Source organism: Drosophila willistoni (genome assembly GCF_018902025.1).
Source record: "Drosophila willistoni isolate 14030-0811.24 chromosome XL unlocalized genomic scaffold, UCI_dwil_1.1 Seg142, whole genome shotgun sequence".
NCBI lineage: Eukaryota > Metazoa > Arthropoda > Insecta > Diptera > Drosophilidae > Drosophila > Drosophila willistoni.
The window spans coordinates 5,400,633-5,427,966 of NW_025814053.1; the positions used below are offsets into that span (position 1 = coordinate 5,400,633).

Genomic DNA, 27,334 nt, shown 5'->3' on the forward strand with positions numbered 1-27,334 from the left:
ATTAAAATGGTGTTTGCAATTATTTTTGGAAATGATGGGACATAAAAATGATTAATCGATTATTTAATCATATGAATTAACGATTAATCCAATCCTTTACAACTGAAGCAGAGATATGTATGTCTAGGTTTAAATATGTTTTATACCATGAGACGATTATTTGAGCTAATAATCGACTAACAATTCCATTAATTGAAAGGCATTTTTCGATACAATTAAATCGTAAGCAGAAAAATTATCGATCGTTGCGTATCATGGGATTAAATGTGCCACCACTAGACACATCAACGAATCCTTTGCTCAGGATCAGCAAAAATGGCCACCAAATTTGAAAACTTACTGCGATTTCACTTCATGTGAAAGCATTTACTTCTTTAGTTACTTTTTTTCATCTCATAATCTAGATTTATCCAGCTCAAGCAGTTCAAGCAGTGCCGAACTTATAAATCTTTACAAAAAGATGACAGAATTGCTTTTTGTTTTTGCTTTTATTTAAATCGTGTTTGCATATATGTATGTAAATAATATATATTTATATATTTTTATGTGTAAGTTTGTTTTTTGTTTTTGTTTTCAATAAATTATATGCAAGTCGTTATCTTTGTTGGACTTTGATTTGCATTGGAAACATCGTTAAGAATTATATACAACAGGATTATATAACATTTTACACACACATGCAATACACACACACATACACACAAACATATGTATGTATGTATGTGTGAATGAGTAAATCAAATATAAATTACACAATATTAAGTACATGGGCAATACAATTTCCATCGATTAACTAAAATTAATTCGTTGACAAGAAGTAGAGGAAAAGAAAGGCACAAAAAAAAAAGAAAAAGGATTTGCACATATAAACCTACATAGAATGGAAAAGTTAGGGCATAAATTGTGATTATAGAAATTACAAAATACAAATAATTTGGTCTGCTACTATCGATCCTCCAATGCGGATTCGGCACTCAGATAATCGCCTCAATTGGCGCGGCGGCACCTTCGGCATTCTTCTTGATCAGACTCTCCCATTGGGCAATTAGGCGATGCGATGAGGGCGCCTCCTCGGGTGTTAGATCACAGAGTTGGGCCAACGACATGGCCGGACGCAGGCCAATGGAAATGCTGCCATTGCTGTTATTATTCCCATTGGCAGCAATAAGGACGGCGGCATTGAGGCTACGATTGCCCGTGGCCTTGTAGGTCAATTCCTGGTCGTTACTACAACAAATGAAAGATAATTAATTTAGTTTCTTTTCAGTTTGGCAAAAGTTAAAGCAATTTGAAATCTTTTACTGGATAGTGACTTAAGCAGTTGTTATAATTCACAACTGCTTAAGTAACGCAAGCAGTCCAACACTGTATTCATGTGATTTTGGGCTCTGCCACTTTGCTTTAACCAGTTGTTTGGTTCAGTGTTGAATAATCTTTCTGTCTTAACTACATGTGAAACGATCGCTATGTCTACACCAGTTGTGAATTATAAGCAAATGTAAAGCTCAAGGTCTCCGACTTCAGAGTGGAAGATCTTTTACTGGCTGCGAAACTTAAATTACTTTGTCCAACCATTAAAAAAAATCGTATATTCTAGCTTCCCTCTCCATATCTTCATTTTTGTCTCTCTTTTTGCATTACCAATCTCTATCCAGCTCTAGGGTAGACTGGGCATTCCGTAATTTGCCTGGTCCATAGCAATGCTCCACTTCGGAATCCTCATCATCCTCGTCATCGTCCTCTTCGCCATCGGCTTCATCGTCTGTGCTCAGTTGTCTGTGGAAAGAAAATGAAATTTGGAAAAACATTCTAATCAATGTCAAATGAATCTTGGTGACTCACAGTTTGTCCAGTGAGGCTTTCAATGTATTTTGCCTATTGAGCTTGCGCTGGCGCTTAAGTTCCGTTTCACGGGATTTCAGATCCTGTAATTCACGTTGAATCTTCTGTTCTACGGGCACATAACCACGACGCAATGGACGACCCTCTGAATCGCGTTCGATTGCTGTTGGTGAACTGATTGTGATATTGTTGTTGTTCACATTGATGTTGTTGCTGCCGATGGTTTGGGTGTTGCCTCCATTCTCCAGAAAGGCCAAAGCAGTGCGCGAATTCAATTTCAAAGTTGTCGTCGATGTGCCATTGCTGGCGATCGTAGTGCTAGTATTGTTATTATTATTATTGATGGCCAAAGTTGGTGTGTTAAGGCCAATTGGCGTCACCGGACCACCCAGACCAACTCCACCACCCAATTGCTGCACTTTGCCATGCGAGGCAATGAAACGCTGCATCACCCCCTTGGTGGCAATGCCATTGAAGGCAAATTGTCGCTTCTGCTGCTGATGCGGTGTGCTCGTTATGGTTGTGTGTGCCTTCAGTTTTTGTTGTGGCGGCTCTGGTGTTAGATTGTAACAATTTGGTCCAATGTAACGCTGCTCTTGACGACCCACAATGGTCAATTTCAATGGTTGCTTTGCTACCTGACCATTGTTATTCTTATTGTTGTTATTGGAAGATGCCGATATGCCAGAATCATCAGAATGCTGACCATCGAGACTCTCCTCTTTGGTGCTGCTATTCACACTGGATGCCAATGAGTCGGGTGTATTCGAATGCTCATCAATGGGCACCAATAAACTGGTCGTTTGGACAGCAACAACAGGTTGGGCTGTAACCAAAATGCCACGATCCTGTTGCTGTTGTTGTTGTTGTGGCTGTTCCTTCTCTTCGTTATCCTGTTGCACTGTGTACGTCTCAAACTCCACCACTTCCACAGGCGGAGTGCCACCCGATACGGAAGTGAGGGTCACCAGCTGTCGGTATTCTTCTTCACGTCGCACCACCTCTTTGATTTCCTCTTGAATGCGTGTCAAGGGATCGACCTTCTGCAAAGACAACAAGAACAAGAGTTTAGTTTAATGAAAATTACAAGTTTGTTACAAAGAAGCTATCTTTTTGGCTATAGTAGACAGTTATAGTGGCTGATTGAACTACTTAAGCCAAGTATGATAAGAAAAACCAAAGATCGTTCCAATAGATTCAATTGGATTGCAACAGACGGAAAGACGCATGGAAAAGGTCCTTCTCAGATTAATTTTCGAATACCGAAGAGTATATAAGAGATAATTATTAATATCACTGATCGAGTCGTGATTGAAATCATTTCGAAACTTAAAGCTTTGTAGTTCCTTTTGTAATGCTTGTGATTGCTCATGTCGCTTCGTTGATGTTGTCTCTTTTTGTTGTCTTTGAGTTATTTGAGCTGATTGTGACCTCCAGAGAGGAAATGCTACTCGGATTACACTCATCAGTTGTGCGTTCATTCGATCACAATGCACACACACACACACACACACACATTTACCGTTAGCTCATTGAATGTAATCGAATATGCAAGAAAGAAACGGCCAAATGGAGCGTATAGGTTCAAGAAGTGTGGGGCAGACAACAAATGCGGCAAGCAACCCGCATTGTTGCACCACTTGAGGAAAGGAAATCGTATCAAACGCCCTTTTCGGCCGCAACTTGCATAATCTTTTTCCCTTATCCCAACGATCGATCAGCTCAATCAATGGGGAAAACCACAACAGATTGGTGGCAAGTAAGCGGATCGGCAAAAAAGTCGCGTGACAAATCACATCCAAATTGAATTTAAACAAAAGCTCATCGCCATTGTTCCCCACAAGTCGTTAAAATGTTAAATAAAATAAATATTTAACAATTGAGAGTAAAAGTGCTGCTGATATAGAGGGAATTTCTGTTTTATTGTTTCGCATGTTGCATAAATTTATCTGTTGTGTTGTTGGTTTTTTAAAATGCAATAACTTCTCTACGCCCTCCTCTGTCTCTCCCTACCATCACTATCTATGTATCTATGTGGAGTTCAAAGTTATGTTTTGCGGTTGACTGAACGGAGTGAAACACCTTACAGCGGGTGTTAAATACAAAAAAAAAAAAAAAAACGAAAAACAGTTAGCAGAAATATCAAATAATTATATGCAGGTAAAGGTGTGAAGAGTTCATGCTGGCAGAAAGAAACAAGGGGAGTGATAGAGAGAGAGAGAGAGAGAGATAGAAAGAGAGAGGGAGATATGGTGTTAGGACTAATTAACACATTACTTACATATTTCCTTGCCAAGGCTTTTAATTTGTTAAAGTAAATTTTAAGTAATGAAAGAAAATACAACCAGAGGGCCGGGGGTAACTTCGACCGCGTCAAAGTTTGTATACCCTTGCAACGTTTTTGGTAACTCTTTCCTTACCTATAGCCATCAAAGTGGAAAAACGTTTTATCTAAAACGGCTAATGTTTCCGAAAGAAGGGCCTACAATCTTAGTATAGGAAATAACGAAGATAGTGATCAAAGTAACTGTTTTCGACCGATCGTTCCTATGGGAGCTATATGATATAGTTACCCGATCCTTATCAAATTTGGCACAGTCATTAACAGATATATTAAACTAAAACTAAAACAAATGTTTAATTTGAAAGCAATCGCGTCAAAAGTAACGAAGTTATTGACAAAAGTCATTGTTTTCGATCAATCGTTCCTATGGGAGCTATATGATATAGTCACCCGATCTTCATCAAATTAAGCACACTCGTTTAGATGTGTAATAAACTCATTAATATTAAATTTCACATAACATAAGCTCAGAAAATAACGAAGTTATTGAGAAAAGTCACTGTTCGTGACTTTGCCGTTTGTATGGGAGTTATATGATATAGTGGTCCGATCCGGCTGAATCGGAGATATACAACCTGTGCACTATATATAAGCCTAAATGCAATGGAAAATTCTGTGTAAGTTAATGGAATTTGAAACATTCTCTTTCATCTCATTTCAAAACTTTAGAAAATACATATTTTTAAGACATTTTGTACTCTGAGAAATTACAAAAACATTTTTAAACCCTTCAATATTTCAAAATTCACAAATATGTCTCAAAGTCTAGCTTACGCTGAACGCTCCAATTGATTGAGAACTACAACTAAATCAAGCGAAAATACAGCATACTTTCGGGTAGTTTTTCAATAAAGAATGCTATAAGTTATCATCTTCTTATCATACGTTTTCAAATGTCTTTTAAAGTTTAGAAAGAATCACTCATACGTTGATAATGATGATGATGATGATAGTTCCGATGATATCTTTTATGTGACAGACTATTATGATAACAAGGAGAGCATCTTGATTGCATTTAATCAGCATCCATTTGATGACTAAATACTTCCCCCCCATGGTGGGCATATACAGCTTATGGCCAACCAGGGGGTGAGAGGTGAGGTGAAGAGGGCTCTTACAAGCTTTTTTTGCGGGTCACTGAGCCCACCCGAACGTCGCCTGCCCGACTTGGACGACCAAAGTGGCTTTGACTAGGCCTCAAGTCATTGAGAGTGAGGGTCTATGACTCTGGTCTGTGGCATGTGGGTGCGTTGTTGTTTTTGTTGCTGTTGTCGGATGGTTGACTGTCGTTTTGGTTTGTCTGGTGGCTTCCGCATTAGAAAGTGGCGAGCAAAATGTCTCCGTCTACGTCTCCGCTTTTCGATGCCGTTAAGTGGGCGCGCAATGAGCATTGTTGCCTTGTGAACAGCAACAAAAAAAAAAAAAGAAATAAGTAGTCGTAGTAGTCGCCACACAATGGCAACACCCCGAAAAATAAGAGAGACGAAGCCGCTCATTAAACGATTTTTCGTGGGCAAATTCGATGCAGATTTTCACTCAATTGTTGTACCATGAAATCGAATTGAAATGTGCGTCGTCTGCGTCGTTGTCGTTGTCGTTGTGGTTGTCGTTGTCGTTTTCACTTGCCAACCCAAAAGAAAGACTCACAATGTGTAACCAATGGACATCCATATGATGGGCAATACAAAACAGCAAAACTTGTACAAAAACGGAAGTTTTTTATCATTATTATTATTATTGCTGTTGTTGCCACACAACTTGTTGCTGCCACCACCACGAAGTGCAATGACAGCAGCTGCTGCTGTTGCTGCTGCTGCTGCTGCCCAAAATGTCAAGTTGACAGCTGTCAGTTTTGGCGCGCGTCCGTCTGGCAACTGGCAATTGCAAGTGGAAGTCAAAGTCAAAGTTTTGAACTCATTTGCATGCTGTGTGGATGCCGCCTCATCGGGGTCACCATGGGTCATGCAATCGACCAAGGCACACAAACAAGACAAGACAAGACAGCACGAGACAACGCAAGGGAGAATGAGGGGGAGGTCTAAAGGAACTGTAGGGCAATTTGTTAGTTTGCTAGATCAGCAAAAGGCAAGTCAAAAGCAAATTGGCAAAAACAGAAACACATAAAAAAAACAAAAAAAAAAAAACCTAAAAATATTCTGTAACAACAGAGCAAATATCTCGGCTTAAAGACTAAGTAGATCAGTTGGTGATTGTTGGCTTGAGCTTTTGGCCTAGCTTGATATGCCCTTTAAGCCAATTGGTTACAGGGTGCGCTGATACACCAAAGAAAGAAAAAACAAGTCGAAAGAAGAAATGTAGAATTGAAGAACAACAGCTACAACAACAAAAACAACGAGAGAACGTGACGTGAAACGTGACCGTGACTTGGGCTCTTCTCCAGCAACATCTTTGGCCCTCTCCCTCACTCACTCACTCTCGCTGTCTCTCTCTCACTCTTTGAGGTGATCCACTTCTAGCTTGGGCTGCTGCTGTTGTTGTCGTTTCCAGGCGACTGATCATCATCATGACGATCAACAGCAACAACAACAACAACAACAACATCATCGTGTTCAACACCAACAAAACGTATTTGGGCCAATTCATTTAGCGTTATTGCAGCTGAAGCGTGCAAAACCAACAACAGCAACAACAACAAACACTATCAAATTGATATGCAAAAGAGGGGCGAGTACTCAAAATGTTTTTGCCTACAAGGCATTTGGGTCAATGATGAAGGATGATGGGAATAAAGCCTGACCCATTGAATTGTTGTTGCTGTTGCTGTTGCTGCTTTTGGCCAATATCTCATAGATCTTTCAATGAATAACTTAAGCCAACATTTTTGCCCTTTAAACCACTTTTGAAGTCAAAGGCAACGAATATTGAATATTATACAAAATGGTTTTTACTTTTTATTATGAAATTTATATAATCTATAATGAATTATGTCTCTGAGTCTTTCTCATGTATTGTAGAATGAGGAATTCAAAGTGAACTTTTCAAAAGTGAAAAGTTAGACGATTTTTAAAATCAATATTCAATGTAATATTGCTTTAAGATGAGAAAGATTTCTTCTATTTGGCCAATCTCTTTTGCGAGGATTAACATTAACAACTGAACATTATCTGAATACTTTTCATATATAAAAGTTAACAAATTTGTTCAAATGAGATGAGGTAATGAGAACCCATTGACTTATTTCATTTAGATGAATACTTATACATAAATTGTTTGATATCCTTTCAGTGTTCAAGTTCCTTTCCTTAACCTAAAGCAAATCAATTTGAAATAAAATTGATTGCAATGAGACTTTAGTGACTAACTTTAATTTAATTTCAAGTGCAATTTTTGTTGAGATTTTTCATAGATAGATGGATTCTTTTTTATTTTTGTTTTTATTTTTGGTTTATTTCTTGTGCAATTTTCTCTTGGAAATCGTGAGATTATACTTTCAGAGTTTTCCTCTTTGTTGTCTGCGAAATCAATCGGATCATTTGCCTCAGCCTCAGACCAAGTTTGTGCCCCATTTGACCTGAAGAAAGCAGCGCGCGATCAATTTGGGGTTTTTCTTTTTCTTTTCTTTTTTGGACAAAATCGTGATCTATTGCCATCATCAGTGGAGAGTCAAAGAAAAACGTAGCAAGCCAAAAACTGAAATCAACAACAATCTAAGGCGGATGCACTTGAAGCATGTGTCAATTATGACGCCATATCATTACCATTAGCCATTACCATTCCAAAATTACCGTTATATACCGATTGCTGTTATTATATTTACCATGCTTTAGGTTGCCACACACACACACACACACACACCACGACAGCAGGCACCCAAAAAAAAAAAACACATCTTGGCCAAAAATTGTGCACAAAGTCACGTCTCTTTTGTCTAGGCGGCACCATTAGCAAACTGACAAATTGGTAAACAAAGCGAAAATATGCCAAAAAGAGCAAATAACACAAAGCCAAAACCTAAGCAGAACTTTAAATACACTGAGAGAAATATGCATATTTCAAGACAAAAGACAAGGCCTTTTAATGTTAATAAGATCGAAGAATCGTAAGCGTTTACTTTAGTGAAAATCAAACTTGGTTACAAAACAGACAAAATTTCATACACTTTGGGTTGGTTTTTGCGAAACATTTCCAAAACGGATTCATAAGGTCTTACTCTTGTTCTCTCCCTCTCTCCCTATGTCTCTCTCTTTCTCTCCCCTACAACAACCAGGACAGACATAATGGCTAAAATTTTCCTGTCAAGAAACACGCATCTTTTTTCTCACAAATCTTGCGTCATTTCAAAACAGAATAAACAACAACAACAAAAAGAAAAATACATAAACAAAGGGGATTCAAGTGAAAGTAAATCGTTAAATATAAAATGTCATTAAGTCACAGCAATTAACTAATTGCAACTGAAAGTCGTCTGAACCAGGAAATTCCCCATATGGTTTGGGATTTAAATTTAAAAGTGATCCCAAAAGGACAACAAATGCTGTGAACTCTTTAACATCTATTCAAAAAGATATAGATCTATTGTATATATATTTACTGATCTGCAATGCCATCAGAGTTTAATATTGATTTGTAATCTATTGATCCATTTGAAGTATTCAAAGGTTCAACTTCTTAACCTCAATTAATACAAAGATTTCATTCATTGCTAATATACTAAATCTAAAGATCTTGTCAAGGATTCCTTTATAAATTCTTTAACTAGGCTATTTGGAAACATTAGTTAACTTTTCTATATATATAGACGAAAAGTTTTTGCCCCGTGTAGTTCCATGGATTTAGGCCAAAGCGACTAACTAACTAATTGATTGTACAAATTATTGGTAAAAATGTTGTTTTTTTTTGCTTTCAACCTAAATGGAATCATTTTCGTTATCTTACCTCTTCGATTTATTTCTTTTGGCATGTGTTTGTGTGTGTGTGTGTGTGTGTGCTTCTCCTGGAAAAATAAAACTTAGTTCGCGATAAGCGAATAAAATCAAATGAGGGACTGATAAAATGCCCTCATCGATTGGATCACTTTCTGTGGCATGTCCATTTGGTATGTTGTTGGTTTTTTTTTTGTCTTTCTCGTTGATGGTTTTGTTTGTTTTTTTTGCTTAGTTTTTTTTTCTGTTTATTTGTTGGCCAGAAACGACTCTGAAAGACGTTAACAATGCGTGACCTGACCAAATCAGAGAGTTTTGCCGTTACTTTCCACTGCAAATGTCTGACCATTAATTTGGTCTTGGCCTGGTCAGTTTTATTGGGCCTTCTGCCAAGCCAAAATCTCAGTCGGTTAGTCGCTTAGGCCACGCAGTCGGTTAGTTAGTTAGTAAGTCAGACTAGTCATTAAATTAAGTGCTTCCATGCAAGGAAAATGAAATAAAAATAAAACGATATATGTATATACATACATATATAGAGAGACTATATAAGACGAGGGTATGTATGATTCAGGTTAAGTGTTCTATGATGATGGCGGCCTTTTTCTCTTTTTCCTGCAGTATGGCCATCCAAAAATCGTCTGTGTATATGTATTATATCATCACTTGGGCAGAGACTGAGTTTAATGGCGATCAGCAATCAATTTATTGCCCATAATAGGCCTTTAAAAGCTAATAAAAAACGTGATTTTGCATTGGGATTTCAATGGCAAGTCAATCATGATAAATGATTGCAACATTTAATGTACATATAACAGTTGTATAACAGCTAAATAGTACTATTCAAAGGCAACAGAGAACAAAGAACGCATCAAACGGACTTGATTTTAACTAATTTAAACAAATTTGTATTTTTGATGGCTTTATAATAAGTGTATAACAGTTAAATAAATTGGAAGTATCATTCAATTGGTAAGATTTCAAAAAAAATACTAACATTAGCTTTGACAAAAACATCGCAGATAATAGTGTGTGTGTGTTTACCAGTTTGTATAACAGTTTATGTAACAGTTTGTATAACAGTTTGTATAACATTTTGTAAAACTGTTTTTCCCAACATTTCAAACCTTTCAAGCACTAACCATAGAACACATAGATGGGACAAACTCATGATTTTTTGATTGCAAACGCTAGCCTAGTCATGGAACCCCAGAGAACTTCGGGAAAACCCGAACGCTCTCACTCTCAATGAGAGCGTAAAATGGGGAGAGGGCAAAGCAGCTACGAAAAAATTTCAGTCTAGCACAGACTACCGAACGACGAAGGCAGGCCTACGTCGCTTGTGATTTCGTTCTGTCTATGCATGTGTACACTCGTCGGTACATGCTTAGGCTTCGTAGTGTGGTTGTGACGTGAAGTTGTACAACATCGCATTTCAATAGCTCGCTCGACCAAAATTTTTCATTTTCGTCAAAACAGCGGCAATGCGAATAGGATATGCCCCTGTCGAAAGAATATCAAGAAATATTGGCATCAGCTACGTATGTATCCCGGTGGCTGTGCCGATAGAGTGTTTGCTTGGCAATAGGAATGTCGCTGGTTCGAATCCCAACTCGATTATCGTTAACGAAGTCTTAGGGGGTTTCCTAATAATAATATAAATAATGTTTCTTTGTTTTGTTTTTTTTTTGTTGGTTTTGTCGTTTTTTTTTTTTGTTTTATTTTTTATTTTGTTCCTTTTTGATTTGTTTTTATTTATTTTCATTTTGTTTTTTTTTCCTTTTGCTTATTTTTATTTTTTTATTTTTATATAAATAAAAAAAATAGACAAAAAAAAAATTCGTTAACGATAATCGAGTTGGGATTCGAACCAGCGACATTCCTATTGCCAAGCAAACACTCTATCGGCACAGCCACCGGGATACATACGTAGCTGATGCCAATATTTCTTGATATTCTTTCGACAGGGGCATATCCTATTCGCATTGCCGCTGTTTTGACGAAAATGAAAAATTTTGGTCGAGCGAGCTATTGAAATGCGATGTTGTACAACTTCACGTCACAACCACACTACGAAGCCTAAGCATGTACCGACGAGTGTACACATACATAGACAGAACGAAATCACAAGCGACGTAGGCCTGCCTTCGTCGTTCGGTAGTCTGTGCTAGACTGAAATTTTTTCGTAGCTGCTTTGCCCTCTCCCCATTTTACGCTCTCATTGAGAGTGAGAGCGTTCGGGTTTTCCCGAAGTTCTCTGGGGTTCCATGACTAGGCTAGCGTTTGCAATCAAAAAATCATGAGTTTGTCCCATCTATGTGTTCTATGGTTAGTGCTTTCAAGCCTTTAATTTGTACTACAACTTGTATAACAGTATGTATAACAGGTTGTATAACAGTATGTATAACAGGTTGTATAACAGTTTGTATAACCGTTTTTATGATAGCTTTCATAACATTATATGAATACTAGACTTTTTTCAACATTAGTGAGCTTTTTACCCCATCATTTGTGTTACAATATGTATAACAGCTTGTATTACAATTTAAATAAAATTATGCTATGATATGACTTTTATGAAAAACATGTAAGTGTCTCACACTCTCTATAAAGGTTTTATGAAAGACATGTGAGTGTAAAACACTCTCTATTTGTATACCATTTTGTATAACAGTTTGGATAACAAATTGTCACAGCTAAACAAAAAATGTGACAATATTATTACAGCTTTCAATTTCAATGCCAGCAAATGTTGATAAGTTGGATAGTGCTCTAGCACTTCATAACCCCATGACACTTATGACAGTTGTATAACACTTTTCATTTCCACACAAAAATCACACAACTGCTGCAGTTCAGCAGTGACAACATTCAAACGTTGATCTGTCCATCCACTCACAAGACTGCAACAACAACAACAACAACAAAAAGAAACAGCAAACACTCAAATTATGTCAACCAGTGCAAAGAGACAAACAGAGACAAGAGACAAGACACTGGAGCGGCGACTGTGCTGCATGCCAAATGACCACAGCCAACGTGAGGGGCATGACGAAGGCACATTATGTCATTCTACAATGGGCAAAACTAAAAAAAAAAAAACAAGAGAGAGAAAGAAAGAAGAGCGAAACAAAAACTAAAGTAAAACAGCTTCAACTTTCCAGGCTAGACAGCTGCTACCGACTGCTGGGCCAATGACATTAAACAGCCAGAAGAACAACTGATCAGATACAGATGCAGAGACACTGATATAGCTCACAGGAGATGGATATACAGATACAGATACATGTGTGTGTGTGTGTGTGTACTATAAGTATCTATCATTGCATTGCATTTCTTGTTGCGTGTCAGCCATTTGCTTTGCTTTTAGGCTTTTGAACTTGATGCGCGCTTTTCTTGTCTTTTCCTCTTCTATTGGCAACAGCTGCCACGCTACATGAAGCACGTAAAAGATACAGAGAGTCAAGTAGGCTAGCCCCAAAGTACTACTACTAGTATGTAAAAGTACAGTGGTCGCCCCACCCGCAGCTCAATTGTACGCGCGAGAAAGAGACGTAAGAACCCTAAGTTCATTCGTTGTTGTTGACCCATTAACACAGAGAAACAATTATTGGTTTTTTTTTGGTTTTTGTGTACAAAAATGACTAGCGAAAAGAAGACTCTAAGTATTTTAAGATCTTTAGACTTAATGTCTTCCCATGACTTTAATTTAACTAAATTCTTGCCGTTCTTTGTTTACCAAAACCTTCTATAAATATTATTCTTTCTCACTCTTTCGTGGCTGATTCCAAATAAATACAGGGTTAAATTCGTTTATAAACTCTTTTTTTTTAGGTCATGTTAGGGCTAAAAAGTCGTTAGATAGCAAGTAAGATCTCCCTCTATAAAAATATTACCAAAAGCAATCCATATATCCATCAATTCAGGGATCATTTAGGTTTAATTCTTAAAACTTTCACTTAATTGTTTTCAGAAGTGTTTAAAAAAGAGAAAGTCAGAAAAACCAGAGAAAAACATGTCAAAAAATCATTTATCCTAGTTTAAGAAGGTTCTTAATAGATCTAAAAAAACACATCACAGCTAGTTAGTAGTGGGAGTTTACTGTACTATTTGTAGTTTGTAGTTTGCAATCGGGTTTTTCTCTGGTTCTTTTGAACTGTTCTGTTCTATTGTTGTTGTTCCTTCTTACATATCTCTTTGTAATTGCCATGTTTTTGGCTACATCTTCTCCCCGTGTGTGTGTGCTTATAATTAAAATGTTGTTTCATATTGCCAATGCGGTCTGTTTAATTAAAAGTTGTAGCAAATATTTGCAGAACAATTGAGGTAATTGTGTTGGGTGATGTTAGCTAGGTGTTGCCATTGGCGGTTCTTTGTTTTTGTTTCTAGTTTTTGTTTTGATGTTTGTGCTTTTTTGTGTATGTATATTTGCCATACCACAAAACATGGGCCAACTTAATTGAGTTGCTTGAAAACTAGATCAGTTTCTGACTGATTTAGAAAAAGTGAAGTGGAAATTGTGGGAAAGTATAATATGGATGGGGCATTCAGTTTCTTCAGCATGTTAATTTCATCATAAATGTTAGGGAAACGGTTTTTCATATTTTTTCTTTCTTTTTTTTTTCTTTTTTTTTTGGTTTGTTGTTGTTGTTGTTTCTCCCACCCATTTGTGACTGATTTAAGCGCTCAGTTGTCCATCAAAAAAAGTAAACAAAACACTAACCAAACACCATGTTAGCGAGGTGCAACGTCCATTGTCCATTTGTTGGCTTAACTGCTGTGGCACCTGTTGGGTTTTTTTTTTTTCTTTATTTTTTATGACATTTAGCGGTCCGCTTACTGGCTACTTACCGACTGACCAGCAATAGCAGCTAAACGGTAAATTGTTTAGATGGATTTAAAGAGTTGCTAACTGCACTTTATAAGCGTCATATTTTGTCTTGGCTTTTGTTAGTTGGCATGATCATAAAAATTATCATTATCATTAAGGTTGGTGCGCTTAAAAAACCATAACCCTATCCTCCTCCCCGCCCTTCCCTTCCCTTCCCTTGCCATCCCTTTAAGCCTTTGTGAAAGGTTGTGCATACTTAAGAAGCAGCCCAAGAGATATGGAAATTTTTGTGTGGTTGCCTTTCACCCACACACACAATGGTCTTTGGGTGGGTAGAGAAGGTAGAAGGAGAAACAGTTAGGTAAACGCTATATAGCGAAAAACCCCCATCCAAAGATATATAAAGATATGAATTGATTGATTTATTACCAGCACATATTTAGTTTCGAAAGTGATTTCATTTCAAATCTTAGTCAACCGCAAATGGAATGTCAAATCACAAATTGATTATAGCCAACTAATCTGATGCAGTAAAAACCAATTCACACGAAAATCGTTATCGTTTCAACTCGCGAACTTAACTTAAAAAAAGACAAACCAAAAAGCAATTCTAAACTTAAACTTAAACAAAAAGTCATTTGAAATGAAGATCTTAACAATTGTGTGTACTTAAACCGCAAACTAATTTCAATTTGACATGCTGAAAATGAGGAAACAGAAAAGAACAATAACAATTAAGACAAATGTAGTACAGGAGCGGTCTTTATAGACAATATTTAGGAGCCCCAACTCTTATCAAATAAATCCAAAGAAATAATCAACACTATTAGCACTAATTTTAGTTTACTATTAGTTAAAACCACTAGCATTAATAATACATAGTTCCAATTTTATGAACTATTTCTTTTGATTCCAGTTTAGGCGTTTATAATTCCCAACTGGTTCGAGAGTAGGAGCGCAAAGTTTAGAATTACTGCAAAACTTTGAATTTTAATATTTAGATTGATTTAAATATTAATCAGTTGGTTAACAAGTAAATGTGAACTGATATATAAATTTAAATAAGTTTTATTTCCTCAACAATCTAAATGACTAAAACTTAAGTACATTATAATTCATAAGTTTTATTCATTTACGAAAGATCTACACAAGTGAAAGATCTACAGCAAAAAAATCCAAGTACATTATAATCTTTAGCTTTATCTTTCTATATAAATTTTTAATTTGAAACTTTTGCTGTAGATCTTTCACTTATGTAGATCTTTCCTAGGGTCTACCTTTTGAAAACATTCTACAAAAGTATAATCCTATAGCGAGGCTAGTTTGAATGGTCTCACAGGTGAGGACTCCATTAAGTTTTTGACTTTGATTTCGTCTCTGTAGGAATGTGTACGAATTGGCATTCCCACGCTTAGCCAACAAAACACACATGAAGATGCCCCCAGCTCTAAAAACTAAAGTGGCTGAGACGGTAGAGACATCGTCTCTGAATGCTCCAAATCGTGTCACATATAAATTACGCAAAAGTCACACAATAGAATACTAAAAGTGAACAATATTTATATATACATATGTATGTAGCTCTATTAAAAAAAGAAATAAACTAGATACTTCTGTATGCTAATAGATTCTTTTCCTTTCCACAAATTACCCCCTCTTGATGGCTTTATTTTCTTTATTGAAAATATGTTACTGTCACACACACACCGACAGACAGATGGCTAAGACTAGTAACAGCTACTTATGTACACCTCCAATGTATGTATTTAGTTACTTAGTCTAATGGCCTAAAGACAGAGAGAGAGAGAGAGAGAGAGAGAGAAAGAGAGGGAGACAGAGACCGTTAAACTGCATTTGCAATGCATTTGCCGGTGACAGTTGGCACCTTTTTCTTTTCATTTCTCATCTCTTTCTCCTTTTATGTGCTTTTCACTGCAGCGGAAATGCTGAGCGAATGGCTTCATTACCATTGCAAAGGTGGCAGGTTCTTTCCCCTACATCCGAAAATCCCCTAACTAAATGTTTAATATAAAAACTTAAAATATAGATGCATGAGTCATTTTGGCAAGAATTTATAATTAGCCATGGCATTTCAATTACTCAAATGAACAAAAATTGTGGAAATAGCCAAGTATCTTATCTGGTTTCCTTTGCCAATTGCCGCTAACAGTATTCCCTGCCCTCACACACACACACACACACACCCACTCTCTCTCTCCCTTTCTGGAAATAAACAAGCAAACAGGTGCGCTATATTACATGCTCGATAGTTGCATTATATTATTGTATATATGTATGTATGTAGTAGTAGTTACCCTAGTATTATATTGGTGTAAAGAATGGAATTTTAAGATTTTGTTTTTTTGTTTCCCAAACAGCTGTATATATGTATGTACATACCTACCTACTAAGTATATATATTAAATATGCCACACACACACAGACACATTTATATATACAGTAAAAATTACGACTGATATAAGACGTTATCGGCTATCATTTTGTTTGTTATCGGTAAACTATATATACATACATATATGCATAGATAGATAGGGCTAGGCCTTCTTTCAAGTTCAGACCACAAATTGAGTCATCATCTGTGCATTGCGTTTATCTGTTTTTCGAAATTATATCAACATTAGGCCAGCCACAACTCTGTCAACTCTTAAGGGCAAGCCACAACAATAGAGCGAAGACTAATCACTTCTAAATTTAATATATAATAAATTCAATTGAATGGAACGTCTGGAATATGCCACGACTATATACTAAAATGTACCTAACTGCCTATAAGTTAGTATGTATGTATGTATATTGATTTGTTTAATGTAGCTGTGATTAGATAAAGTTTTGTTTTTGCTTAGTTCAGCGACAAATACTGTATAGACCAAGAAGAGTGTAAACGAGGTGAAGGGCAAAAGCAAAGTTGGTATATCAATTGATGGTCTAATTTATGACAGTTGTATAACACATTGTGGCCCCAAAATGCATTTGGCAAATGTGTTTTTGCTTATCAAGAAAAGTAATTTTTTGCTGAACATGCCAAGTATTAATGAAAAAATTTTGCCAAAGGTATAACAGTTGCCAAAAAGTATAACAGTTTCGTAAAATATAAACACTAAACTGCTAGACTAACAACATTTGAGCTGATGTAGTGTAATAGTTTGCTCAATAAGGCAATATTTTCAAAGTATATTCAATTTCTCTTATCTCTTTATAACAGTTCTTTCTAATATCGTATACTTTGTATAACAGTTTTTCAACCATAGCAATAAGTCACTATTTCCTGTATGTATAACAGTTTGTATAACACCCTACTACATATATCTTATATGAATATAATTTAGACTTAATAAGTAATGACATTTTTAAGTCAATTTCTTGAGATTCTTGGTTATGATAACATTTCTTATATAACAGTTAGCCGATTATGTCATATTTCTTTGTTGATTTACCGTTCACCATTTGTATACGTAAAAATGTATTGTATAACAGTTTATTGAAAAGATTTGCCCCTCATTAGTTGTGCCAGCGAGCGAAATTGGAAAAAATTCTCATATGCTAATTAGCAACCATTGACATTGACAAATTGCCTTTGGAAATCCATCATTGGACCCGATCAGCTCCACTCTATATGCACCTGCAACCCAAGTATCCAATCCCAATCCATATAAATATGTATGTACATATATATGCATGCCTTATCGCCTTTTGGCATTGATAATGTGACATTTCTTATCAAAATCCCCTCGTAAGCCAACAGTTAATAGAACCTTGACTTATATTTATGTACACACACACACACACAGAAAAAAAAAACAGTAAATAAAGTACATAAATAAATAAATGAAGAGCAAAAAAAAATACAATAGAAAAAAAAACTCTCTAGATATTTATTTCTCCTCCTCCTTTTGGCCACACAATCCAATTTTTCCCCCGGTGATTACATTTTAAAGCTCTTTTCAATTCAAATTGTGAAATGATGGAGAAAGTACAGTACCATCCCCATTGTTAAGTCGATATTTTCATGTTTAGTAATAATAATAATAACAATAATGATCATGAATAATGTTTTTCAGCTGATGATGTTGAAAATTGCGATACGCTTTTGTCATTGACATTTCGCTGTCACTTTGTTGTACTTTCATTCAAATTTTCGCAAATCTAATTGGCAACCCTGGCCACAAGTTCACACTATGCGAAAAGAAAGAGGCAACAGCTAACCAAGCCATGGGGGCGAAACAGTTAAATCAACAATGCAGCAAAAAATAAATAAAAAAATGAAGTAAGTAAGTCGTCTCGCCGACTTAGGTATACCATACACCAGTAAAGCAAATATTTCAACTTTATTAAACGAATGCATTTTCACATGCTTCTTACAAGCATATCTTAGTATCTCGCTCACTCAATCATACGAGCACCCTAGCGCCCCCACCAGCCAACGGCCAACTCCGGCCTTATGGGAAAAACGTTTATTGCATAACTCGACTGTTTTTTGTCCGATTTTGATCAAATTTGGTATTTTGCTAGATATTAGTATTAAATTTAAGTGTGCCAAATTTGATTGCATAAGGTAAAAAAATACGGGAGATAATTAAGTTTTTCAAATTACGGGGGCGGAAAAAGGCGTGGCAAAATTTTTATACATACAAAATGTGTGCATTTACTAAGCGAATATACATACCAAATATGGTGTCTCTAGCTGGAATAGTTTATGAGATAAACGTTTTTTTTAAATTGCGGGGGCGGAAAGGGGCGTGTCAAAAATTTGAAATAAACTTGATCACTCTACATACTATACGAGTCTACATACCAAATTTGGTGGCTCTAGCTCTTACAGTCTCCGAGATCTAGGTGTTCATACGGACAGACGGACAGACGGACGGACGGACAGACGGACAGACGGACGGACAGACGGACATGGCTAGATCGACTCGGTTGTTGATCCTGATCAAGAATATATATACTTTGTGGGGTCGGAGATGCTTCCTTCTGCCTGTTACATACATTTTGGCGACTTTAATATACCATTTCACCCTATGGGTGTATGGTATAAATATGTACAAAAAAAAAAAAAAAACTACCATGTAAAAATGTAAAGTAGCACAAAATGTTTGCAAGGTGGGCTACAAACAAAATGCAGAGCCCAAGTCAGCGCTGAAGCCAGAGCTGCCATCATCATCTGCAAATCTTGCGGCATGCAATCAAACACAAGAAAGTGAAGCAGGTTTGACTTATCGACTTGAGGTTTACCCTTTATCTATAGATGGAGGTCTCAAAAGGGCGCATACAATGTTATACGTTGATCTCTTAGCATTTACAGATTATTTTGTAAAGTTTTCAAATTCAATTTTGAAATCATTTTCCACTCTATTATACAAAAAGGATCGATGTGTTGACTATCGAAACTAAAATCGATAATTGCATAGACTTGACTTTTTAAAAAGGATTATTGATTGCGATGTGACATAATTTATAAATTCTGTTCAATTGTAAGAGAACATTTCCAGTTAGAGTTTAACATACAACTCTTTTTTTTGGAGCAACCCAACACTGAACTGGATATACCTTTTCAAACATTTTCTTCGCTTTGCAAGTAATTTGATATTTTTTTTTAGCCATTTTACATTTGAGATTTTGTGTTGCTGTTGTTTTTGTTGTTGTTGCTGGTGTCGAAGTCACCTGTGTGAAAATATACAGGTGTTGTGCTTGGTTGCCTGCTCCGTTCCGTTCCGTTCCATCATGAGGCATGGCTAATTGAAAGAGAGAGTGGAGAGTGCCAAGTGCCGAGCTCAGTGCGGGCGTTAAGCATATATGCCAATGGGTTAAGGTTGCCATGCAAATAGCACTGCGGGAGATATGTTTATTTACATATATGTTATGTAGGTATGTGTGTGGTGCCTAGTAAACCAAAAAACCCATTGCCCTAGGTCAGCAGGTGTATACCATTATATGTATGCACATTCTTCGGCATAAACACAATGGAGTAGAAAGCCAATTGCAAAAGTTTTGTCTACATGTGAAATGCCAACACAAAAGGCCATCAGACAATCATCAAACTCTAAAAATGAAGTCGAACAAAACTGGCAAAATGGAACTTTAACCACATAATCGGTACTTAGTTGATGTTTCAATTCGAAAATGTCCTCTAAGGGCCATTTATACAGAAGTCGAGCTAAAACCTAAGCTCAGATGCCGATGAGAACTATTTCGAATATGTGGAAGTTCATTTAATGAAATATGACACATATAGACACAAGGGTAAGTCACAATTTTTATAATAAATGAAGGTAAACACATGCAATGTTTAGAGTCCAGAGTTAGGATAAGTGTTGAAGGAGTCAAGAATCAATTCAGTGTAAATTTCCAAAAAGGATTTCCAAGATTAAAATATTAACTATAAAGTGATTGTATTCATCTATTGTTTAAGCAGAACTAAAATAACCCATTAAATATTTTATAAAATTTCTGATCATATGCAAATCCTGTTTTAACCCAAATTGGGCTCACTTTCTGCTCATAAAAGAATCCTTTTTCAGGATAAAATACCGCCATAGCCATGACTCATCTTGTGACCTCAATTTTCAATCAGTTTCCGCTTCATTTATAATCATCTATGTATCATAAGCGACTTATTTTCGGGTCATTCTTTAATCAAAAATTAAAACAAATCAAATTTGTAGTCAACAAGATATAGATAATAGACTCAACTTTGAATAAACTTTGATTGCCTTTTAAAAGTTGGAATTAAATAACGTTCGCATCTTAGATTCCCCTTTAGTCTTAGATCTAGATAAATTCGATAAGAAATAGATTTATTCGTTCCAGAAATAATTTCATTTTCAATTATTACCAAGTTCTCTTAGCCAAAGGTATATATGTATATATATGTATTTCCCATAGCATTTGATCAAATCGTGATTAATTTCTGTTCCTTTTCACTCAGCATCTTCAATTGACCCCACACACATGATAATGATCAACGTTTTTCTCTTCTGTGATTTTTTTTTTTTTTTGTTCACATACCACCGGAAATCTAAAGAAAAAAGCCAGAAGGAAATTGATAGAAAAACAAAACTAGTTAAACTTTCCCACTCTGTCTGTATTTGGCCAGAAATAAAAAAGAAAAAGAAAATGTAAAATCTCATTATGACTCTTGCACGTTCTATTCAATGATAGATATGAAGAGAGAGACAGAGATAGATAGAAAGAGAGAGAGAGATGGAGAGAAAAGAATGACAGGCAGATGGACCAAATGATGAATTTGAAGTTACCACGTAAAAGTCTGATTGAAAACTGAAAGAAATAGAAGATGAATCTAAACCCTTACCTATGTATTAGGGTATATGTATATCATTCTATTTCCGATATATATAGACCCATATATAGTATCTCAAAGTGATCACTTTGTTGCATCAAATAATCAATTTTGTTTAATCATTGATTGGCTAATTGCAATGGCCTATTTTCATGGGCAATTATTATGTTTTGTGCAATCAAACGAACTGAGAGCCAAAGCAAAAGCAAAAGCAAAGTAAAGCAATCTGTATCTATGAGATAATCGGCACCTGTAGATACAAGCTACAGATACAACTGTGACGATCAGTTGACTTCTTTCACTTTGATTGACATGGCCAAAGCGCTATATGATTTTCTTTCCCCTCTTTACTGACTGACTGACTGATGAGAGGTGGAGGATGGAGGGAGGCAGGGAGGGATAGATGGGTTATGGCAAATTGTTGATTTCTGTGTTATAAAATCGAACCGGCAATTAATGTGGCCAGCCAACGGTAAATATTTTAGCTTGGCTCAATTAATTAGATACGCGCCTTGCATAAAATATAGTTCAACAAACAAAAAAGACTTTCAAAAAAAAAAAAAAACCTAAAAAATTGCATTGTATTTAAGTATTTCTGGAGCTCATCCTAACGGTCACCATTCACTTTTCCAAAAATTTCTCCCTCCCCCCCCCTTAACCATGCCTCATTTTGAATGCAAGTCGTTTTGTTTTTATGAGATGTTTCGTAAGAGTCTTAACTTGGCTTTTGGGTTCATTGTCAGAACTGACACAAGACAAGATCTGGACCGGTTTCTTTCTCGCTCCCGCTCTTTCTCTCTCTCTCTCTCTCTCTCTTGCTCTTTCTTTGTGAGTGAAATTTATGATGCATAATATTTTTGTTTATATGCCATTGTTGTTTAGGTCCAACAGGGTTTGGGGGTCATGTAATCGAAAGTTTTCAAATAAAATATCCAACGCTTTAGTCTATAAATGATTTGACACCTTCAAAACATTTGTATGTGACAAATCCACAAGCTACTTAACTGAGAAACTAATTTGAATAGCATATACATTAACATATTTGGTTTCGTTTTCATTGGTATCGGTATAGACCAAGAATATATATAACTATGAAATTGGTAATACTTGGATGAATGGCTAGTTTTTGGAAGAGTTTTTTTGGGCTTCAATTGTTTCTTCAAAGGGTAGATCAACTGTAGGATAATCTATATAGGAACAGAGAACAGAGGGGGATGAAGTTGGATGGATAACTTATCCGCTTATCAGAACTAGCTAGATCAATGAGGGCTAGGAGAACCCTTTAAACAGTTTCATTTGTAGACAAAATCGAAAATTCTTTCAAGATCATTGTTAAATAGACATGCAAAGGTAGAAATAGTTCATCCGAGCAATGAATCCTCTAGTAAGGAGTTGGGCCAATGGATCTCAAAATCGTTTTTTGCTTTTGGACTTTGCGTTTTGCAGTTTTTCTGTTGCTCTTAGCGCAACACACAATTATATTTTTTTTCCGTATGTATGTAAGTCTTCTTCAAAAAGGGTCAAGGGTCATTGAACCAGACATTGACCTCTATCACCTTCTCTCTCTTCCTCTCTATCTCTGTCTCTATCTTGGTCGCTCTATCACAGTATCTCGGGCTCCTTAGCTCCAGCGATCTCTCATCAACGACAAGTTTCAAGTTTGGCGTACTTTTTCGTTTGCTTTTGTTGTTATTGTTTGTTTGCGTTTTTTTCTCTCTTTTCTTTTCTTTTTGTTGTTATTTTTGGTTTTCTTTCGGTTTGTTTTGTTTGCCGTTTAAACGTAATTACAGTTTGTAGTTAAATAAAATAAAAGTTCTCTCCTCGCATCTCGTTAGCCTCTCTTTCGCCCTGCCCCCCTGCCCCCTCTCCCCTACACCCACACTTGCCACGCATTGTTGTTGCCTGTTTGATAATGGCCTTTAGGATTTTCCAAAATCAACAAAAAGAAGTCCTCGTCTTGACCGGTTTTGGGTTTTTCTTTTTGCATTTTTATTTCTATTTCTTTTTGTTTTGGTTTGCTTACTTCTGTTCAATTTTACTTTCAATTGCAAAATGGCGAAAATTTGCTGCTAAACAAGAAAATTTGCTTTTTTTTTTAGTTGTTGGTGTCGCGAAAAGCGAAATTTTAATAGCATAAAATTCTAACCGGTTTTCTTCTTTTCTTTTGCTTTTTTTCCCTCCATTTTAGCGGGAGGCAACATATCCAAAAATTTTTTAACTACAATGTCTGTTTCGCTTTTGTGTGTGGGCTGAATGCACATTTTATTAGAGGAATTTGGGAACACTTTTTGGAGAGAGAATCATTTTTCAAAAACTACTTTCCTTTAGTTTTGAACATTTTTTTTAGTTATGAGCCAAATTTGTGGCATTCTTTTGAAGTCGTTCTGTCCAAAATTCGCAATTATACAAAATTAAACGCTTAAAAATTTCAGTTGTTGAACATATTTACAGAAAGTTTTGTCAAAAATAAAAGCAAACGCCTTCTATCTCGCTCACTCTTACACTTACAATTAGACTCACTCTATTGCTTGATCTTGTTAAAAATGTTAATAACTTGAGTATTTTTCACCCGATTTCTATGAAATTTGGTATGCCACTAACAATTTATAACAGATTTTAGTATCTCAAATTTCATTATCATAGTTAAAAATATGGAAAGTCAAGGCAGTGAATATTTTGGTTAACCTTATTCAAAAATATCGTATTTCATTCGAATCAGTTACGTTCATTTCAAAAATTCTAGCATCTTTTAATTTTGTTAGACCTAAACACAGTCAAATGGCCCACTGTGCGCCCCTTTTACCGCTAATCCACATTCTCGAAACCCTTTAATGAGATAATGTCATCTCGTATTTGTCAGCAATTTATTACTTAAATTAATTATTTCCTTGTTAATTATATTGTGATTTTTAATTATTTTTGTTTTGTATTCAAAAAACAATTGAAAAGTGACACAAACAAAGCAATTTATGACTACATATACATATTGATATTCTTATGTACATGAAAGTAACTAAATTTGTTGAGGAAATCTCTAAATTTATTCAACATTATTTTCCTGTAAATTGGGTAAAGACAAATTCCTATAATTAGTGTCAAATTTGAGTTGGTCAAACTGAGAACCTAATCAACACATTCTCCATGGAATGAGACTTAACAATTGCACGAATCCAGGTCGCTGGGGATCATATCTTATCTTCTCTACAATAACCAAACCGAAATCCACATAGATCAATCTGTCTGACATCAATGTGGCTAACCCCACTTCCCCACCCACCTCACCACCTCACCCACCTCTTGCTCTTAATCTTTTTCGCTCTCCGTCTGCCACTTCACGAGTCGAACTAATGTCATCTTTACTTTACTATGACTTGTTCGTCTTATGTCTTCTTACTTCTTTTTTATGTCTTGTATTTTTGTTTTTGTTTTGTTTTCTTTTTTTTTTTTGTTTGCCTTTTCTTTCTTCTTTATCTCGATGTCGTCTCGGTGTTTGCAATTCTTAAAACAATTTTCGTCCGATTTCATTTATTTGGGTCATGGACAGTCATCTCGAACTCCGTCCATTCTGCAGCACCCCCCAAACCGCCATCGATCCATCTATATGGCAATGGTCTTCTTACAGGTTTTTCGACTTTTACTTGCAATCGACTTACTGCATTTTGCCTCGAATTTGGTTCCGTGTCTCTTGCATTTGGCTCATGATCAAACAGAAACAACAACAACAATGGCAACAAAACAAACAAAAACACAACCAACAACAATATAAATAAAGCAAAATAAACTAAAGCTGTTTCGTTTTATTGTTTCTAGCTAAAGAAGAAACTGTGATTTATGCCCGCAAATCGATCAAGAAATCAACACAAATTTCACTTCATAATCTCTTGTCATGACTTTGACTTTATTTTACAATTATAAATTGGTTTTTAAAAACAATTGCTTTAGCCAAAAAAATATATAATAAGAGGAGACAAAACAGACACACAACATCGTGTGTGTGTGTGAGTGTGTGTTAGTGTGTGTGGCAACTGTTTAAATAACTCAGAGGGCGAGGACAACTACAAAAACACGCGTCGGAGCAACAAAAACAGCAAAAATAAATAATAATATCACCAAATAAAAAAAAAAATAATACCTCCCAAAAAAAAAAAAAAACAGAAAAATGTAAATGAAAAACCAAACAAAAAACCATTTTTTTTACAATGAGATCTCTTTGTGGGTGTTGTTGTTATTGTTGTTATTATTGTTGGCTTATTTAGCCAGAGAATCAGTCAATGGAACGTCACGGCAGAAGCACAAGAACTGCGACCAGTTGCCAGTTGGTGCCAGGTGCCACAGGAGGGGGGAAGTTTTGAGGTAGGGTGTAAGGTATACAAAAATAGGTCTAGCAAAAAAGAAAAAAACAAAAACTACAAAAGAAAGAACTTTACTTAAAAGTAAGTTAAACTAAACTGAACTTAAGTGAACTCAAATGAACTGAACCAAAGAACTGCTGAGGAAATGAGGCATCTTTTAGAAAAAACGTCATAGGTGATAGGTGGTAAATGGTAGATAGGTTCCCTCATATGCATTTCTTTGATGGGGAAGGGGAAATACTTATCTTTTGGTCTTAGTTATAGATAGTAGTTTTAGATAGTAGTGACATGTGTCACATATGGGCCATAAATACCAAGAGTTGACTTTGTGTATTTCGTGTAATTCCAGCTAATAACTAAGACTAGTAAGTTTAGCTAAATGACCTTCAAATCATTAAGTTACAAAGGTAAGGGTAATGGTAAGGGTAAGGAAGACATTCTTCTAAGATAATACAAACTGAGCAAATAACAAAACGAACAACTCTTGAGATAAAGTTCATTGGAAAAGCAATATTTATAAATTGAAAAGCAAGAATTGTTTTTATCAGAGTTGGTGGCTTTAAGCATTATAATTACTTTTTTTTTTAATAATGGCAATAAACAAAATTTGATTAGCAATATTTGTTCTTCCAAGTTTTGCATAAACTCATTACATTATAAAAGTTATTATTGAGATACGACTCTGATCTAAGTCATACTAACTAAAAGAAAAGCCCAACAAGTTTATAAAAGTTAAATAAAATGTTATTAAGAAAATGTATGTACAATTTCTATAACTTTTACTTTATCGATATGTAACTTTTATTGTTAGAAAATTCCTTTATAAACCACAGAAAAAGTCAATTTGACATATTCTTATTCTTTAATAAGATGACTTTTCATTAAAAGTAAAAAAACATTTTGTTGGCTGTTGAAAATTTGAAAATTTACTACATATATTTCTAAATGAAAAATGCATCCATCAAACTTTATAAAGAATAAATGATCCACTTGGTTTAAAATTGAATACTTCTTCTTTCCATAGAGCGGGGAGAAACGGAAAGTTAAACCGTAAGAAACTAAGATTTTTACTAAAAACAAACGGGAATGTTAAAAACGAATCATAATCCTGAGCTTGATATCAAAAAATGTTCAATTTTCTTTCCAAAAAAAGGGAAATGGAATTTCACCAAAATTATTTGTCATTTCTTAGTAACAATCTTTAAATATAGTTTCACACAGTATTTCCCTTAGTGTTGATACTAACCTCTTCAACCTTTTGCTGCATATTTGAAGTTTCTTTTGGTTTTTTGGTAAGAAAATGCAATCGATGTGGTTGGAGGGGAAACACACAAAAAAAATGCAATTTGACAAAACACTTTTCACTTTTTTCAACGTTTGTTAATACTTTCTCGCTTTATTTTCGGTTTGATTGTTTGTTTGTTTTCATATAACTGAATTAATATTTGATTTGTACGAATATTAATTGTTATATTCAAAAAAAAAAGTGTAAAGTTTATTATTCCGCGGCGTTGCGCGCGCGCTAAACACTGACAAGCAACTGGCAAGCAACTGGCAAGCAGTGTTGCCATTTTGGCTTATTATACCATACACCCATAGTGAATGGTGAAATGGTATATAAAAGTCGCCAAAATGTATGTAACAGGCAGAAGGGAGCTTCTGCGACCCTATAAAGTATATATATTCTTGATCAGGATGAACAGCCGAGTCGATCTAGCCCTGTCTGTCTGTCCGTCCGTCCGTCCGTCCGTATGAACACGCAGATCT

The 27,334-nt window shown here is 35.6% G+C and overlaps 1 protein-coding gene across 1 annotated transcript; it reads right to left on the minus strand.

Annotated features, from left to right (window-relative positions):
- Window positions 1–469: 469 nt before the first annotated feature.
- Window positions 470–27,107, minus strand: LOC6644735 (GATA zinc finger domain-containing protein 7). Its single transcript, XM_002067530.4, has 4 exons — window positions 26,814–27,107; window positions 1,843–2,885; window positions 1,642–1,776; window positions 470–1,227 (listed from the first exon to the last, which is right to left on the minus strand). Exons 1-4 carry the CDS (start codon window positions 26,832–26,834, stop codon window positions 975–977), a joined length of 1,452 nt encoding a protein of 483 aa, XP_002067566.1. The 5' UTR covers window positions 26,835–27,107; the 3' UTR covers window positions 470–974.
- Window positions 27,108–27,334: the final 227 nt, after the last annotated feature.